The sequence below is a fragment of the Passer montanus genome, unplaced genomic scaffold (genome assembly GCF_014805655.1).
Source record: "Passer montanus isolate IOZ18808 unplaced genomic scaffold, ASM1480565v1 scaffold111, whole genome shotgun sequence".
Taxonomy (NCBI): domain Eukaryota; kingdom Metazoa; phylum Chordata; class Aves; order Passeriformes; family Passeridae; genus Passer; species Passer montanus.
In genome coordinates, this window is record NW_024357725.1 from 893,029 (window position 1) to 908,892 (window position 15,864).

A 15,864-nucleotide genomic window follows, 5' to 3' on the forward strand; every position below is an offset into this window, starting at 1 on the left:
CGAGCGGGCAGCGCGCGGGAGGCGCGGGCAAGATGGCGGCGGGCCGGCCGCGCCCCCCCTCAGCCCCGCGGCCCCGGCGGGACCGGGCAGGGACAGCCCGGTTGCTACGGGCGACCGGGAGCGGTGGGTGTGGGTCAGGCCGTGCCTTGAGGGAGAAACGGGCTGTCCGTCTGAGCCAGCCCCTCCCGGCGTTCTCGCAGTGCCTGTGCGGATACTCGGACTCAGCGTGAGGGGGTCCCGGCGCTTGGGACCCCGCCGGTGCTTTAGGCTGTACAGGCCCACCTGTCCAGAGTGGGAGTTGTGTGTGGGGAGAGAGGCACCCGCGCTGAGGAAATTCACTGCGAGCCCGTGTCAAATGCCACATGACTGTTTGCATCTTAGAAAATGCTAATGTCGTTCCTAGCGTAGTCCCGTGGTGTTCCTTTGCTGTCAGAGACAAAATCACGGCTGACAGCACTGAAGGTCTCGCAGTGTACTCAGGGTCTGTCTTCTCTGTGCAGTTCTCTAAATACAGATTCATATTTCTGCGTTATTTCCAAATGAACTGCACTACTGGGAAAGTACGTGGATCCTCGTGTTCTCTCCTCAAATATATATATGTCAGTTTAATGGGCTTTTATTATCCCTCGATTACAATCAAGCCAGCTTGGTGTACAAGAGATGTTTGCTAAGATGCTTCGGTGTTTGAAGACTCAGCGGTGGGTCTGTTCTGATGGCTGAAGTGATGCAGAAGTACAGTCTTTCTTTTCAAAAAGTCCCTTCATCCAAGTGCAGAACATTTGGTTTGCATGGCTTTAGTAGGTTGCTTTAAGCCATACAGACATCCGTAAGCTTGTTGGCACAGGCTGGGGTACATCCTTTTAGAAAAGTCAGCTATTATGTAATGTGAGAACAGGTGAACAGCCTGCTTAAAACAGTGTCATTCATGGTAAAGGCCGACGAAATCTGACTTTGGATCTGATTAAAGGTTAATATTGTTGGATTTTTTTTACCTGATTTTGAATAATTTAGAAGTGTATTTAATGTCCAGACTTGTTACTTGTTCAGACAAGTAAGATTAGACTGTTTGCACTCAAATCAGCAGTTGTTTAGAATTTATCAACCTCGAAGCCAAGGATTTAACTTTATTTCAGAATGGTTAACAGTGTTCTGGAAACTCTTGATAAAGCTGTAAGTATTTACCCCTGTGTACTTTCTTCATTTGTGGGAGTGTTTCTGTGCTACAGCTGCATAAAGTGTTCACTTTGCCGGAGCTGACTTGTGCAGGAGCCTTCACATCTTATTGTTACATGAGACCAGAAGTTTCAGTTTTATTTTACTTTGTCATTAGTTAGCTGATGATGATTGTTAGTGCATCACTGATTAGTTTTTCTTTCTGAACTGATCACCAGCTTGCCCAGTTCTCTGTCACAGGAAAGATTATTCTACTGGCATCACTGTGATAGAACAGTCCATGCAGTCATTTATAAAATTTTTCTGTAGTGTCAGTCTCGTTTTGCTTTCTTCTCAGACTTTTGGCTGTTTTTAGTAAGGAGCAATGCAAACACTTTACAAATAAAATTATCTTTTGACAACCTTACTGTGCTCATCTGATGTACATGACCTAAATACTGCCAGCAAGCTAAAAGTAGTTTTAGAAGTGGTTTAAGGAAAAATAATTAATTGCATTTTTTTGACAGGTATGAAAACTCAATGGGGTCATCCAAAAATGTAATAAGTGAGCCTGTTGATGCAGAGGAAGGCTATAACGTGATGGTAAGACATTCAGTAGCTATTACACTGTATGGTATTTTTTCAACAGCAAGAAAAAATAATTTTTCATGTTGGGATTAATTAATAAATCAGTTCATTTGTACCTTCTATTAAAGTATTGATTCTAGGAGCTTAATAAATGTTACTCATTAACACTGTAGAGAGGAACCTTCAAAAAGGAATTTTACAGTAGAATAAATCTGAGCATTTCTTCTGTTTTGCATAATTTCTAGTTGTGTTAGTATATGGGGTTTTTGCATTGGTTCTTTTTCAGCTGACTCCCATTTTAAGCTGCTTTCATCCAACCTGTGCTGTAGTGTAAGACCTTCATGTTTGGTCACACTTACCAGTGTGGTGTTCTTAGGAGGAGCTGAGCTTAGGGCTGAATGGCTTTTCCTTGGGAAGGAGTGGATGAAACTGGTCGGTTTGTTTACATCATGTATTTATATCTATCAACATCATTTAAAAAAGAATCCTCATAAAAGGTCCTTTAGTGGTTATAGCCATTAAAAGCATTACAGCCTAAATAACAAACATTTGCTGTTTAAGGCTGAGCAGCTTCCAGTCCCTCCTTTGGCCTGAGGGCTGATGGTATGCACAGCATGTGGCAGAAGGTAACACCTTGGATGGCTGAGCAGCAGGCAGCAGGGATTCAGGGTGAGGGAGCAGTCAAAAACCAGGGGTCAGTGTGTGAGGAAGGGGACTGCAGTGAGCTCCTGTCAAATGAAAAGGCTGTTGATAGCCACTCCTGCCTTTGGCACAGTGATTCTCACTTCTGGTGGCTGTGCAGCTCCTCACTGCTGGCTCCTGTTTGGTCCTCCCTTTTGACTGATGTCCAGGTTACAGAGATGAGAATTTTAAGTTAGGCTCTAGTTTCATGGTACAAAATACCTTGAAATGTCATGATGAGATACTTACTGCTTCCTTTTAAGCTTGTCTGGCTTGTATAAAAATAAATAATTTGGGAAGTTAGTTTGTTGTGGACTAATGCAAAATTTTACACTCACATCGTTAAGCAACAAGGGATTAAAAACCCAAACTAAACTTGCTACAGCAGAAATGGTTGCTCTTACTAAAAATTCCCAGCAAGATTAGGCAATTATTTGTATAGAATAAGGATAGACTAGAACCAGTTCTGTCCGGGTTCTGGGGGTTTTATGTGCTTTATTTGAGTTGCTTTGGGCCAAGGTATGTAGTTTTGCTCTGTTTTCCAAAACTTCAGAGATTCAGCAGTGCTGTTTTTTCCTCTGTTGTGTTGCCTGGTCGTGTCTCTGGGCAGGTCTGTGAAGCACTAGATGGCACACTGTAACTTCCAAAAAGGCAACTGAAGACATCTAGATGAGAGAAGCCCAAGTTAAAAACTATTAGATAACATTAAAGTAAAAGGAGTTTCTCATTTGTGTTATGTTTCCTGCTGCCTTAAAAAATTCTAGCCACTCAGCTTCTATATTTGTTTTTAGTGTAATTTTACTGCATTTTCTTTCTAAAGATGTAGAAGTGGTTGCAGGCTTGAGCCATATGATGGTAAAAATGAAAAGAGGAAAAACGTGCTTCCTGATTAGTTCTATAGAAAATCAGCCTGTTTGTGCCTGAAATAATTGTTAGGTTTATTTAACTTCTTTATGGTTAAGTTGGCCAGTGTTTAAAGCTGGCGTGGTCAGCAGTTTTGTGCCATCACAATACAGACATTTATCATCACCGTGCATAGTTTGGCTTTGTTGCAAAATGTTTTCTGTGGATTAACTTTCCTACACTGTAGAAGAGGCAAGCTGTTATGTGATTGACATCTGTCAGTTGATACAAATACTTCTTAATGTATTTTGTTTCAAATGTCTTGTGATGGTACATCTCACGAGTGCAAAGAACTGTGTTTATTAGGTAAATGAAGTGCATCCCCAGTGTCTCTTATTCTGTCTTTGAGTGGCTGCAGCTTTGTAGTAACAACCCACCACAGCTGTTGCCAGGAATATGTTCCTTTCTATGTCCCTGTCTCCTCAGTGAGAGAGCTGGGATTTTTTGCATGTTTCAGATGGTTCCCATACAGCTCATGCCTTACTCCAGGCTCTCACCAATCAGCCAACACATGTATTTTGGTCTCATGCTGCCTTTAGCTCGTATAATTAGTTCTAATTGACACAGGGTAATTAAAACACTTGTGAAGTCTGCTGTCATGCCCCAGCAGCATTGTCAAGCAATTAAATGAAAGTGATGTGGTCTGAACGTGCCCATACTGAGGGCTGGGTAGTAACTTCCATGACGTGCTGATGAATAAATCTGCTTCTGTGCAGAAGAATGGGGATGAAAATGGATGCATACACCTGTTTCAGATATTTCAGGAAAATTCAGCACCTGTGCACCACGTTGGACAGTGTAGCCACATACTGGATGAAATAACCATGTCAAACTCAACCCAAAGATTCCTCTTTCTTGTGTGCCTATCCATGTATTTCTTCTTTTCAGGCTTCTTTCCAGCGCTCCAACAGCCATGACAAAGTGAGGAAAATAGTGGCAGAAGAGGGACGGACAGCAAGGAACCTGATTGCCTGGAGTGTCCCACTGGAAAACAAAGAAGATGATGGTATGTGTTTAACAGTCTTCCAGGTCTTTGCACTTCCAGTCCTCTTTCAACTGGAGTTGCTCATCTGGAAATATTTTCCTTACGTAAAATTTCTCTATATAAAAGTGTTCTGTTTAGCATACACAGTGTAATTTAGAAGTTTTTTTACAAAATGTGCCTTGCAGTTGGCAGATTACTTTGTGAAACCTTCCAGTGGCAGAATAAAAACTGTTTTAATTTGTCTGCAAGTAACATCTAAGACTGTTTTGTTCTGCTGATATTATCAAGATAGTTGTGTAACACAATGATGTTGTCCTAAAGTGATCTCTTGTAACTGGGGAATTCAGAATTGTAGGGATGACTTAGAACAATCTGACAAATTGCTGTCTGTGTTCTAAAACAAAGAAATTTAAAAGTTTCTTTTGGGATCACTTCAGCTTTGGTAAATGCCAATGAAGACTCCCTAAAGTAGGGGATATGTGGGGACAGCTTTCCATAATGCAAGCCCTCAGAACAGTTTTATTACTGTTCTAATACTCTCTTGTGGTATGATGACTTAAGGAGCCAGGAATTGACTTTTATTTTTATCCTACTCAAGCTGTTCCAGATGTCTGAATGCTGTTTTTGAGAACTTCATCTCAAATATTTTTGTAAGTGCATGTCCCTGTCCAGGTGCTGCAGCTTTTGAGTGTCTAAAAGTAAATTTTTTTTTTATGCTGGTGGTAAATTTTTTTTATGAAGGTGGTTGAACATGGGAACCAGTTGCCTTGAAAAACTGTGGGCATCATCTTCCTTGGAGATGCTCAAAACATCCCTGGACATAGCTCTGGGCAGCCTGGAGGCTGAGTTAAACCATCTCTAGAGGTTCCTTCCAACCTCGGCTGTTCTGTGATTCTGCCAGTGGAAAAGACATGTCTAACAAATGTTATGTCTTAAGGTGCAAGACAATTCACTCTATGTCTGATGCAAAGTTTAAACTGTCTTTAAGCAGAGTAGAATTGGGGCCCAAAGCATTTCCAGATTCCAAATTACACTTCTGGGGAAGGTAGTGATGTGAATGTGTGTGTGGTAAGGGAACATGCAGTGTATTTCCAGTAGTATTTTTGAGCAACTTGTGCTTTCTGTGTAAAGAGTCTGTTAGTTTTGAATACTACCTTGCTTGTATAATTATTTTAAAAACTTTTAACACTTTTTCCTTAAAATGTCTTTGAGTTGTAGATGAATGTTTGCTCTAACAATTTCTGCTAAACCATGGTAAACGAATGTAAAAGTGAATTTTTAGCTTTCATTAAATAGTAGTTATGTACAGTAATTAAAATCTAAGTAGCTGTATTCATTTCCTTCTTTTGGTGGTATTAGTCCTGTTGTAGTTATCAGTGGTGCTTTCTTTTTAATATTTCTTGAAATTAAATTATAAGCTGACCTTTTTGCATAATGCAAAGGATCTGATTATTATTGTCTGATGGAAAATTTCCCTGTGAAAAGGAGCGTGTGGCTAGTGAAAGCCTGGCAGAGCCAGATGCTTTATCTCTTGACCCTTGCCTGGCATGGGGGGTGTTTATTTTGGTGTCACTGAGCTCTGGTTCATTTTATACTGATCCTTCCATATGTGCTGTGTCCCTGAGGGGACAATATTATGGATTGTCAGCACAACAATATTATGGATTAGGACAGTTCTAACTTGTTCAAGGGTTGTGTAAATCAGGCCAAAGGTTCAGGGTGCCTGAGCCAGTCCTGCCACTCTCCTGTACAAAGTAGAATTTTGTGTTTGGGCAGTATCTTCTGCTTGTAATATTCAGAGGTATTGATTTGGCAGCACCAGTGTGTGATTTAACATTTTAAATTATATACTGTTATTCATAATGAGATTTTTTTCCAGACTTGGTGAAGGTATGAGCATTTTTTATTACTAGGGTTATAGAGGGTTTTATAGAGGATTGATTAATTAAAATGCTGAATTCACCTTTTCCATTTGTATCCTTTTTCTATTTCCTTTAAAAATTGTGTGCTTATGTTCTTCTTCCCATTTTTTCCCCTTGCTCTGAAAGACTTGTGTATTTTATATAGCATACATAGATTAAAAAGAAATCAAAACCTTCTGATTCCATTCTCTAAATACATCGTTCCAGCCAGTAAGCAGTATTTCCATGAAAAGGAAAAAGATTTCTGGAATGGCAGGTGATACATCTGTTGTGTGCTTTGGAGCAGTGTGCACCCCAGTTATGTCAGATCTGAAATTCTAATTATGAATACAGATCAATGCCATGACAAAATCCCTGGCATGGTGGTGATGGTCTAGGAGAGAGAGTGACTGTAACACTTTTCAACCAGTGAAATTCAAATACTCCTTCACAGAATTCAGTAGTACACACCAAATTCTGTTGGATAAACTAATCAACACTATTGTTAGCTTGGTGTCTCAGGAGGAGTCTTGAAACAGAAAAATTCCCTCCTCTGGTGTTCTTTCTCTGGAATGGAATCTGCGTTCCAAACCTGCAGCCACCAGTCACCGATTGCTTTCACGTTGTTTTTGCCCACCTTGGAAAGCTGTGATAATTCCAATGGAGGGCTTCAGAATTTTTTCTTTTGTAATTATTTCATATGCCTAGAATGAAGTTTGAGGCACTGAATGCAGACAAGCAGCTACACACAAGTTTTATTACAAAATCTTAGGGATTATATTAGCAACAGTTAAAAATTGCAGAGGCTTGATATGTAAATGTTAATAGATGGTAAGATAGAAAAAGTGTAGAAAAATTGGAAAATCTTGTATTGGTGACTGTTCTCTTCTTATTTCCTATTTGTTTAAAATCACCTGGGCTCTTGCCCTACAGAATTCATTTGCAGATTAAGCATTTCAGGGTAAGGAAACATATTTTAGTGGTTGAAAGGTACCTGGCACACTCTGGGGAGCTTGCAGCATATTCCACTGTTTTAGCAAGAGACTGCTGCAGAAAATAAGTTTTGAGGAATGTGATCAAAGTCATGAAATGTGGCTCTCTTTGGCCATGTGAGGCACTGTGAGAGTCCTGACTGCACACATTGTGGTGAGCCCTTGCAGCACTGGTCTAATGGGACCTGGCAGAATGTACTGGGGAGGGAAGGGAATTCTTTAAGGCTTATCACTTTCAAACCTTGAATTTCACTGGAATGAATGGGAATCCAGTCTGGTGTGGGTAGGTGAATACAGGGCCATTATATTCTGGATGAGACACTAACAGTAATTTATAAAATTAATTTTGTGCAAAATATATTGCCGTACTTCAATTTAGAGGTGGGAAAATGTGGAGAATTTTGGTTATATCCATGCTTGAAGGCAGTAATTTCTCCAGATCCTTAGCATAGTACAGTTAGAAAAATAGCATCTACTGCTGCTCTACAAACTTGTAAGAAAATGTGGTTCATAATAGGATTAGAAACTTCAGTATGCTTCCTCAGTTGAAAATTACCATTTCTGCTGAGGGTGTGATGATGAACAGTGTCAAAGACATTGAAACAACCTGTGCAGTTGATCTCTGCTATAGCCAGGACAGAAATGAAGGCTGTAATTAACTCTTAAATGTAAAGGCAATTCCCACATTTCCCATACCAGTAAAACTGTCCAAAAGAGAGAGGTGAGTGGGATGGTTGTTGAGGTTGTTAGGTGAAAAATAGCTTTTGAAAATAGTTTATCAGTGGGGGTTTTTGGCAGGTATTGGCACCTCTGCTTTTTGGACAGGAAGACTTCACAAATCATGAGCCCTGTGTGCTTCATATTTAAACATCAGACAGGGAGGAAATGGACTTTTAGTGTAAAATATGTCTCTAGCTCCTCCAGTGCTGCAAAACTTTGATGCTTCATGTATTTCACATGGGCAACTTAATAGTGAAAGGAGATGATCTTGTTGGGTCACAATTACTCTCTTCTTACAATTCAGTCAGTTGCTAGCAGGGGGTGCCCTGAGGTGTCACTGAAGTCTGTGCATCCCTTAGCAGTGCCAGCATGCTGTAGCTCCACACCAGTTACACACCAGTCATCCTGAACATACAGACAGCCATTCAGCAGTGTTGCCACTGCTTGGGAGTATAGAGGGACAAAAGCAGAAATAATCTTCTCATTACCAGAGCCATTACTGTAAAATAATGAACAAGAAAAGGAACGAGAAAGTTTTAAAATTTAGCTGCTGCTAAAATGCAAAGTTTTCTGGCCTGCACACCTTAAGAAAAAGTTAGTCCTTGCCCCACACTATATTAAGTTTGCAAAACCTGCTATTTTGCATCTAAATGTCTGCCCCATATAGGAAGTGCCTGGAAACTTGCTTTTGTCTTTAGAAGGGATTTGTTCAGACATTTCACAGATCTTAGGTGATGGATTGTTATTCTGGATTTTATAGAATCTAGAGAGTCTGCAACTTGATGTGTTCCTCTGCCCCTTTTTAATTTTAGTGAACTAGTATTTGTAGCAAACCTTTTCACTGTGCAAGTCCTGTAAGCCATTGCCTTCCATGTCTTCGTGGAATGTAAATCACATCAGAAGAGTCTTGGGTCATTGAAATACTTCTGTTATCAGAAGTCGACCAAGGAACCATTCCCCAGTTCAAGCTTTTTAGTGGCTAGGAAGGTTTTATACGTGTAGTACCTGAATGATTTTTTTTTTAATGCTGCTAAATTGAGTTTAATATATTAGTTTATACCTGTTTTGGGTTGTTTTTTTTTTTTGGCTAATGTAGCATTTTAAAAATGAATTATCAAGCAAATAATTTTAAATTTGTTTTAAATTAAAAGCCTTGTTGCCTGGAATAGCCAGTGATCCAAACCAGCTGTGCAAACCAGCTGTACAACTGCTTGATTAAGTCAGGTTTGCAGCTACTTTACATAACCAGAGCAATGTGAAACAGCTGGACTGCATTTGGGAACTTGGCCTCAACTGTTAAAAACAGAACTGGTCAATTCTGCAATTTAAGAATGATGTCCATGGTCTAGGGAGGGCTGCATTCAACTAATGCATTGCTTTGCTTGGCTTCATCCAGCTAAATAATTTTGAGACTTCTCTTTGGATGAAATCTTTGCTAGCTAAAACTCTGGCCCTAGTTACTGTTTTGTCTTAGCTTGCTTACATTTTTGGTAATTGGATTCTGTGATTTTTGTGTTGTGCAAGTTTAGATACTTGGAGGATTCTTTTTACATTACCCTATAGCAAATCTCAAAGATTAAGTACACACAGATCAGGTTGGTCTAGGCTAACACAGATTTTTCTATGCAAAGATAACTCTAAATCAGTTAATTGGCACCACTGCAGCACTGAGATGTAGAATCGCCCCCTCTGACTGGGGGAATTTAAACTGATTTTGGAAGCATAGTTGCTAAAGTCACTTTGTATAAACAGTGGAGGAAGACAGGCATGTTTGAGAAAGGATTTCAGGTCTAAAGGAGAATGACTTGTGTTCTGTGAATGTTTTTCTCTCCTCCTTTGGCTATCTAAATGTTGATGAATTAAATCCTGACCTAAGTTCTGTTTTTTCCCATCTTTCTTGGCAGAACAGCTCCAGAAGAACTTAATCATTACATTTGGTTTTCCTAACAAATATATTTCTTGTTTTAATTCTGTAATAGCTGATTGAGCAATCAATCAAAAGCAGACTTCTTAAAATTTATATAGAAAACTAGTATAATGTTTGACATGTAGATTGCAGTTATATGATTCTTAGAGACACTGTGAACTCAAAGTTTACCTTTGTTTAATGAATTCTGTGTGTCTTGCCTTTCTTGTATTTTTTTCATTCTCTAGTGTTTTCTGGCATTATCCACATTCTAAACAGTGGAATATATATTTTGAATCTAAAATTTGCCAAAAGTCTTAACTCAGAAATTGTGCCCGTCTAAGTACATTGCAAGATGAGATATGTGCATTTGAGAGTGCTCTATTTAATTAAAATCACTATTGTTGATTAAAACAGTTGCTTCTCCCACAGGAAAATCAAAATGGCAATCTGGTGGAAAAACAAAAAGGGTGACTCAAGGAGCCCACAAGACTGTAAAACAGGTATCTGCTCATTTCTTACTGTGACATAAAATAGATGACATAACACTTTTTCTGTGAGATCACTGGTATATTGGTGGCCAATTAATACTTTTCTAAAACTGTGCATACATTGTATTTTTAAAGCATATGAGTTTCACAGTAAAGTATTCAGAAGTTAAAATTGCCAGAATTTAGGTTATCTTCCTCAGCCTTTCCTTTTGGCACTTCCCAGCCTCTGCACACATGACTTATTGGCATTAAAGTTATTTTAAGGAATGTGCTGTTCAATAAAATGAAATAGGATAGTCTTGCTGTAAGTATGCTGCTTATACAAGGGCTGCCTTTCTTCCCAATTTCTAATTAAAGGAAATTTCTTGACCTCATGTGTTAGTGGCTCAAGTCAGTATATCTTAATTTCGAGAAGAGTCCAGGTGAGTAAAATTTCTAAGAGTTAGGACTGGAAAGCAAGTTTGCATGAGAATGTACAGAAGACACTACTCCTATTTTTATTAAGTTTTTTTTTTCTCTGTGAATGACAAACTTTATTGCATTAATAAAGTAATACCTCAATCTTTCCTCATGTTTAATATTTTTAACCACTGTTTTTCTTTGATTTATGGATTTAGCCATTAGTACAGCTTTAGCCATTTAATGTTTTGAGGCAGCCTGTCAGAATTTGGTAATAAAGCATATGGAAGATGTTATTTTTTGAAAAAAGAAAAAATGTTCTGCTTCCACAGGGATGTATTTGCATCTTTAAAACACAGGCATGTTACTTTCCCAGTTCAGTTTGGCAGCTGTTCTCTGCTCACACACTGCTCCATTACAAACCAGCTGTGTGCTGGTTCCCTTGGCTGGGGGGTCAGTGCTGTCCTGGGGCTCCCTGGCAGGGTGTGCCCCCAGAAGAGGGGAGTGGAGAGCAATGTGCACTTTGCTTCTGTCTCACCTGGGTGTTGTGTGAACCCTGAGTTTTCAGGAGAAGGCTTGGTTGCTGCTCAGCTTGGGATTGCTGTGCTGAAGCTGCTGTCGACACAGTGCATTCCTGGTGCTTTAAGCCCCGAGTGTTCAGGAGAAGGCTTGGTTGCTGCTCAGCGGGGATTGCTGTGCTGAAGCTGCTGTCGACACAGTGCATTCCTGGTGCTTTAATTCCAGTTAAGCTTTGAACACTGCTGAGTGTCTGTGCATCTTGGCATCTCAATTTGGCATTCAGCACCTTTATTTCTGCTTTCCAGACACTGGATACTGCTGTAATTGGTGGCTTTTTTTTGGCTTAGTTTTGTTGAGCTTTCACTTTTAATTTTCCTTTACATATAAATGGGCCACTAATCTCAAGAAAATAAACTTACAAGAGCTGTTTCATATGATCTTACCAACCTCATCTTTCTTTCAGTAGGGTGCTGGCAAATATACATTAAATAAATTTTGGCGTCCCAGGACTATGAATATACATTGCACACTTTACACAAATCCAAGGGAAATTACTGAAACTATTAGGAAAAAAAAATTAAAAAACACAAAGAGATTCAGTTTAATATCACTTTCATCATCCTTATTTGGGGTGTAAGAAGTGATGTGTCCATGTCTGTTAACTTCAAAGGTACATCAGCTTTGCATCTTCTGCACTTGAAGGTTTGAACTATGGCTGCAAGTTAAAATACTTTTTCTAATTTAATGCTAACCTGCTTGTGTGATAGTGTCTACAAGAAATCAGGTAGGTTAGAGGGTTTTATCCTTTCAAAGGTGTTCTGCTGGAACATTGGTAGCTGTAAATGTTGCTTAGGTTTTACTGAGACCCTGAAAGTTTGCTTACAGGGTAATGATGGAGCTGCTGTGGCTTACAGAGCCTACACAAGGTGTTTTTCTCATTAAATTATGGCTGATATATAAGAGAGAAGATAAATGGATGCCAAATACAGCAGATGGATAATATATTTTTATTGCTAAATATCAAAACATATTCTATTCTAACATTGTCTATTAAAGATAGGTTTGAACATGTATCTTTCAAATAGTGGGAATTATGCACGTTTCCCATTCCAAAACAACTGATTCTTTTTTCAGCAGTATTAGCTGAATGACTGTAAACCTGATCACTTTCCTGAGGTCACATTTTATACATACAGACAGCAACAGGTAGCACTGTTATTTTAATGTAGCTGTTTATGATTCTATAGTTTTGCTTGCTTCATTATAAACAGGAGTTTCAAGGAGCAATAAATTAGCCAGAATATAAGCTTAGTTTTAAATGTTTGTACACAAGGCCTCAGCCTAGGAGCATCTCTTCTCCCAGCAGTTTGTTAAAAGGTGACATGTATTGGAAGAAAAAATATGAAACCCTTCTGGAATTGCTTTTCATTGGTTGTTTATGCCATGCATCTTTCTGAGCATGACTCTCGTGCATACATTAACTGGGGTTCATCTGGAGTACAGTTGGAGCACTTGCAGATATATGTAAGGGTAGCAGAGATGTTGGTGTGATTGTAGTAAATCAGGTGCCCATTCTTCTGCTTCTTACAGAAAAATTAGCATCTCGCCACATAAGCAGGTGAGAGCATAACCATTCTGATGGCACTGTGCCTTCCTCCCTAAGTGCAAAGTGGAATTTGTTTAATGGTGTGTGGTACAGGACAAAAAGGCTTGAATCTCAGCCAATTGTTTTGAAAATTACACTGTTTCTAGTTAGTGATTAGATATTCTAATTACAAAACCTGTGTACTGCCAGCTGTGGTCTCAGTTTTGGCTGTTCTTATTCAATCACCAAAGTAGAGCATTTAGAATGGGACTTGGCATTAATCCCTGCAAAAGTACTCCAGTAAGAATTGATGTGCTGCAGATACATGCCTCAGTGGACCAGTGCATCAAAACTACATTAAAGGTGCCATTAAATACATGAATGTAAAAAGCCAACCCAAACCAGACTACCTTACCAGGCAGCTAATAGCTCCATCACGAGGTAGCAGGTGGGTGTCACTTGGTGTTTACTGAGGGTGACTGGCTCTGGAGTGCACAAGCTTATGGTAGCAGCCTTTTATAGTTTGTTTTCTTCTGTGGGAGAGAAATTTAGGTTTAATAAGGGCAGTGTCATGGGACCAAGTGGTGATTTGGTATTTTTAGCCAAATAGGTGTGCTTCAGAGCCCTTTGGAATGTCCTGCACACCCATCCCCATTTAGCATGTTGGCTGTCCCCTGCACCTGTGCAGCAAAGGAGTACTGGGTGGTTTGAGTCTGTTTTAGGGTGAGCCACATCAGCATTTCACTGGCATTAACATGTTTTACCACGAGGGTTTAAAAACAATTATGTCATATGTAATGTCTTGGTAATAGACTTTCCCTATGGTAGAATATTGCTGGTATGTTTTATAGTGAAATGCTATTTTCACCTCTGGATATACACATCTGTCAGAAAAAGTAACACAGGATATGTAATTAGAAAATGTATCTTCCCAGTGTGCTGAGAGGCAGAGTATCTTGTACTGCTGTGGAATGCAAATATAACTGTCAAAGAAACAGAATCTAGTTGAACATAAGTGCTGCCTATATTTAAGAAAGTGTGTGTTAAAAAGCTCAAGTGAGTGCAGTGATGTAGTCGTCTTCAGGAAAGAAGTTCTTGTTCACAGGCGTGTCAATATGTTGGTGAAAGGTGTGTTGCACAGAAACCCAACTCCTTACCATACTTCTGTTCATTGTTCTCTTTCCCCTTGGACCTTCTTGTTTCCAGAACACTGCCTTGGACTGTAAATTAACAGCAGCAGGAGCTGGAGACAAAAACTTTGACAAGAGCCCAACGAAGACCAGGCAGCCTCGAAAGGTGGATCTGCGGGCTCGGTACTGGGCCTTCCTCTTTGACAACCTCCGGCGGGCAGTGGATGAAATCTACGTCACATGTGAATCAGACCAGAGTGTGGTGGAATGCAAGGTAATGCTCCAGCTGTCCTCTGCCTATCTGGCTTCTATCTGGCTTTTTTTATATTTTAGAAAAGAAGTAAATGAGGAATTAGAGCTTCAGAAACATGTTACTTTTTCATTTGCATTTTGTGTAGGCTTTTAAGTAGGAAAGCTGAGGACATATGTATTCATATTTAAGAAAATGCTTTCATCTTGACCAAGGACTAATTTTTAAAGTGTATAAAACTTGTCATGTTGTACATAATATTATTAGAGCTCAGTTTTTTGCTGAAATCAGATTTTATTTATTGAGTTCTGATTTTGTTATTTTTGTGGCTAAGCGCTGATTGATTTCTTTTTCCAGTAATGTCCTTTACTGTAGGTGGCACTGTTGCAGTTCAGCCTTTTACACGTTCATTTGCTTGCTGTTAAGTGGCTTAATTGCACACTGTTCCCTTTCTGCAGTGATAGTTATCTCTCTTCTCATTCTCCCTTTGTTAAGAAAGTGATTGGTCGTTGAGTGTAAGCAATGTCTGGTTGGGATGTCACTGTAAGACACTTCCCTGTTTCAAATAACCTGGATTTGTAATAGCTTGTGCATCTGGTTCACATTTTATTGTGATTTTCTAGTAGATCTCTAGAAATACCCTTGTCGTTTAATAAAAATCACTCATGCTTTGGCAATGGAGTTTATCACAAGCATTAAAAGAAGTCAGAATACATTATAAAAGAGATGTTAAAGATGTGACTTTGTTTTCATATTAAACATGGCTGGAAACTCAACACATTCTGGAAATGATTATCTAAATCACTGTAAAAAAATTCATATATCAATTTAAGTAAACTTTTTTCTTATCCTATGCATCTCATTCTCTGCTGTAATCAGACACAGCCAAATTGCTTTTGAGATTAGCGTACAAATAAATTTCATTGAAAGCAGCTTTGAGAACTGAACAGTAGCTCAGAGGCTTCCAAATCTCTGGTTGGTCTAACACAATTTAACATTTTGTTACTGAACTGTCTTCCTGCTCAGGAAACTTCTCTGTAGAATTTTTCAGTTTAAGAAAGTCAGCCAACCTTGCATTGTAATTAAATTAGCATTTTAAACTTTTGTGACTGAAAGAACAGAAGCGTATTTGTATCATTATCACATATTTTGGGGGTTACATATCGTTCAACATTTTAATCAGGCTACTTGATCTGCTTTTGGATGGGGATACGACATAGCCTGAGTGAAAACTCTTCATTTTAGCATACTCTTGACAATGATGGATGTATCTGTGTGGATCAGGTTACGTGTTTGCAAAACAGAAGTGAAAAAAACCAAAAATGAGCAAACAGGGCAGTCCAGTGTCAAATGTTGTGAAATTTATGTAATGTTCATGTTACTCTTGCCTTTCAAAAGTCTTTTTTCTCAGCACAAGTGTGCCTTACCTAAGCAGCTGGAATATGTGTTTGTGCTGTGGTCTTTTGTATGGAATTTTCTTTTACAGGTTACTGTTAAATTATGACTATTCTTTTGATAAATTACTGTAATTTCTGTTAATTAAGTTATGAAGTGTGAAACTGCTTAATCTTGCAAAGAATTTTTACCAATAATGTTTCTCTTCTATAAATTCTATTATTTGTCATTATTTTATGGTGGTTTTGACAGACAGTCCAGTTTCTC

The 15,864-nt window shown here is 39.0% G+C and overlaps 1 protein-coding gene across 3 annotated transcripts in view; it reads left to right on the top strand.

Annotated features, from left to right (window-relative positions):
* The first annotated feature begins 62 nt into the window (after positions 1-62).
* The window catches only part of SCAPER (S-phase cyclin A associated protein in the ER), a 137,437-nt gene continuing 121,635 nt past the window's right edge, over positions 63-15,864 (top strand). Inside the window, exons 1-5 of one of the 3 annotated variants that reach the window (XM_039732460.1) lie at positions 63-123; positions 1,680-1,755; positions 4,213-4,330; positions 10,261-10,331; positions 14,029-14,226. In XM_039732460.1, the coding sequence (XP_039588394.1) occupies positions 1,693-1,755; positions 4,213-4,330; positions 10,261-10,331; positions 14,029-14,226 (450 nt within the window). In that variant the 5' untranslated portion in view covers positions 63-123; positions 1,680-1,692. Of the gene's footprint in view, positions 124-531; positions 561-608; positions 968-1,679; positions 1,756-4,212; positions 4,331-10,260; positions 10,332-14,028; positions 14,227-15,864 lie in introns of those variants that run through there. The other 2 variants (XM_039732468.1, XM_039732476.1) reach the window with 2 other exon arrangements.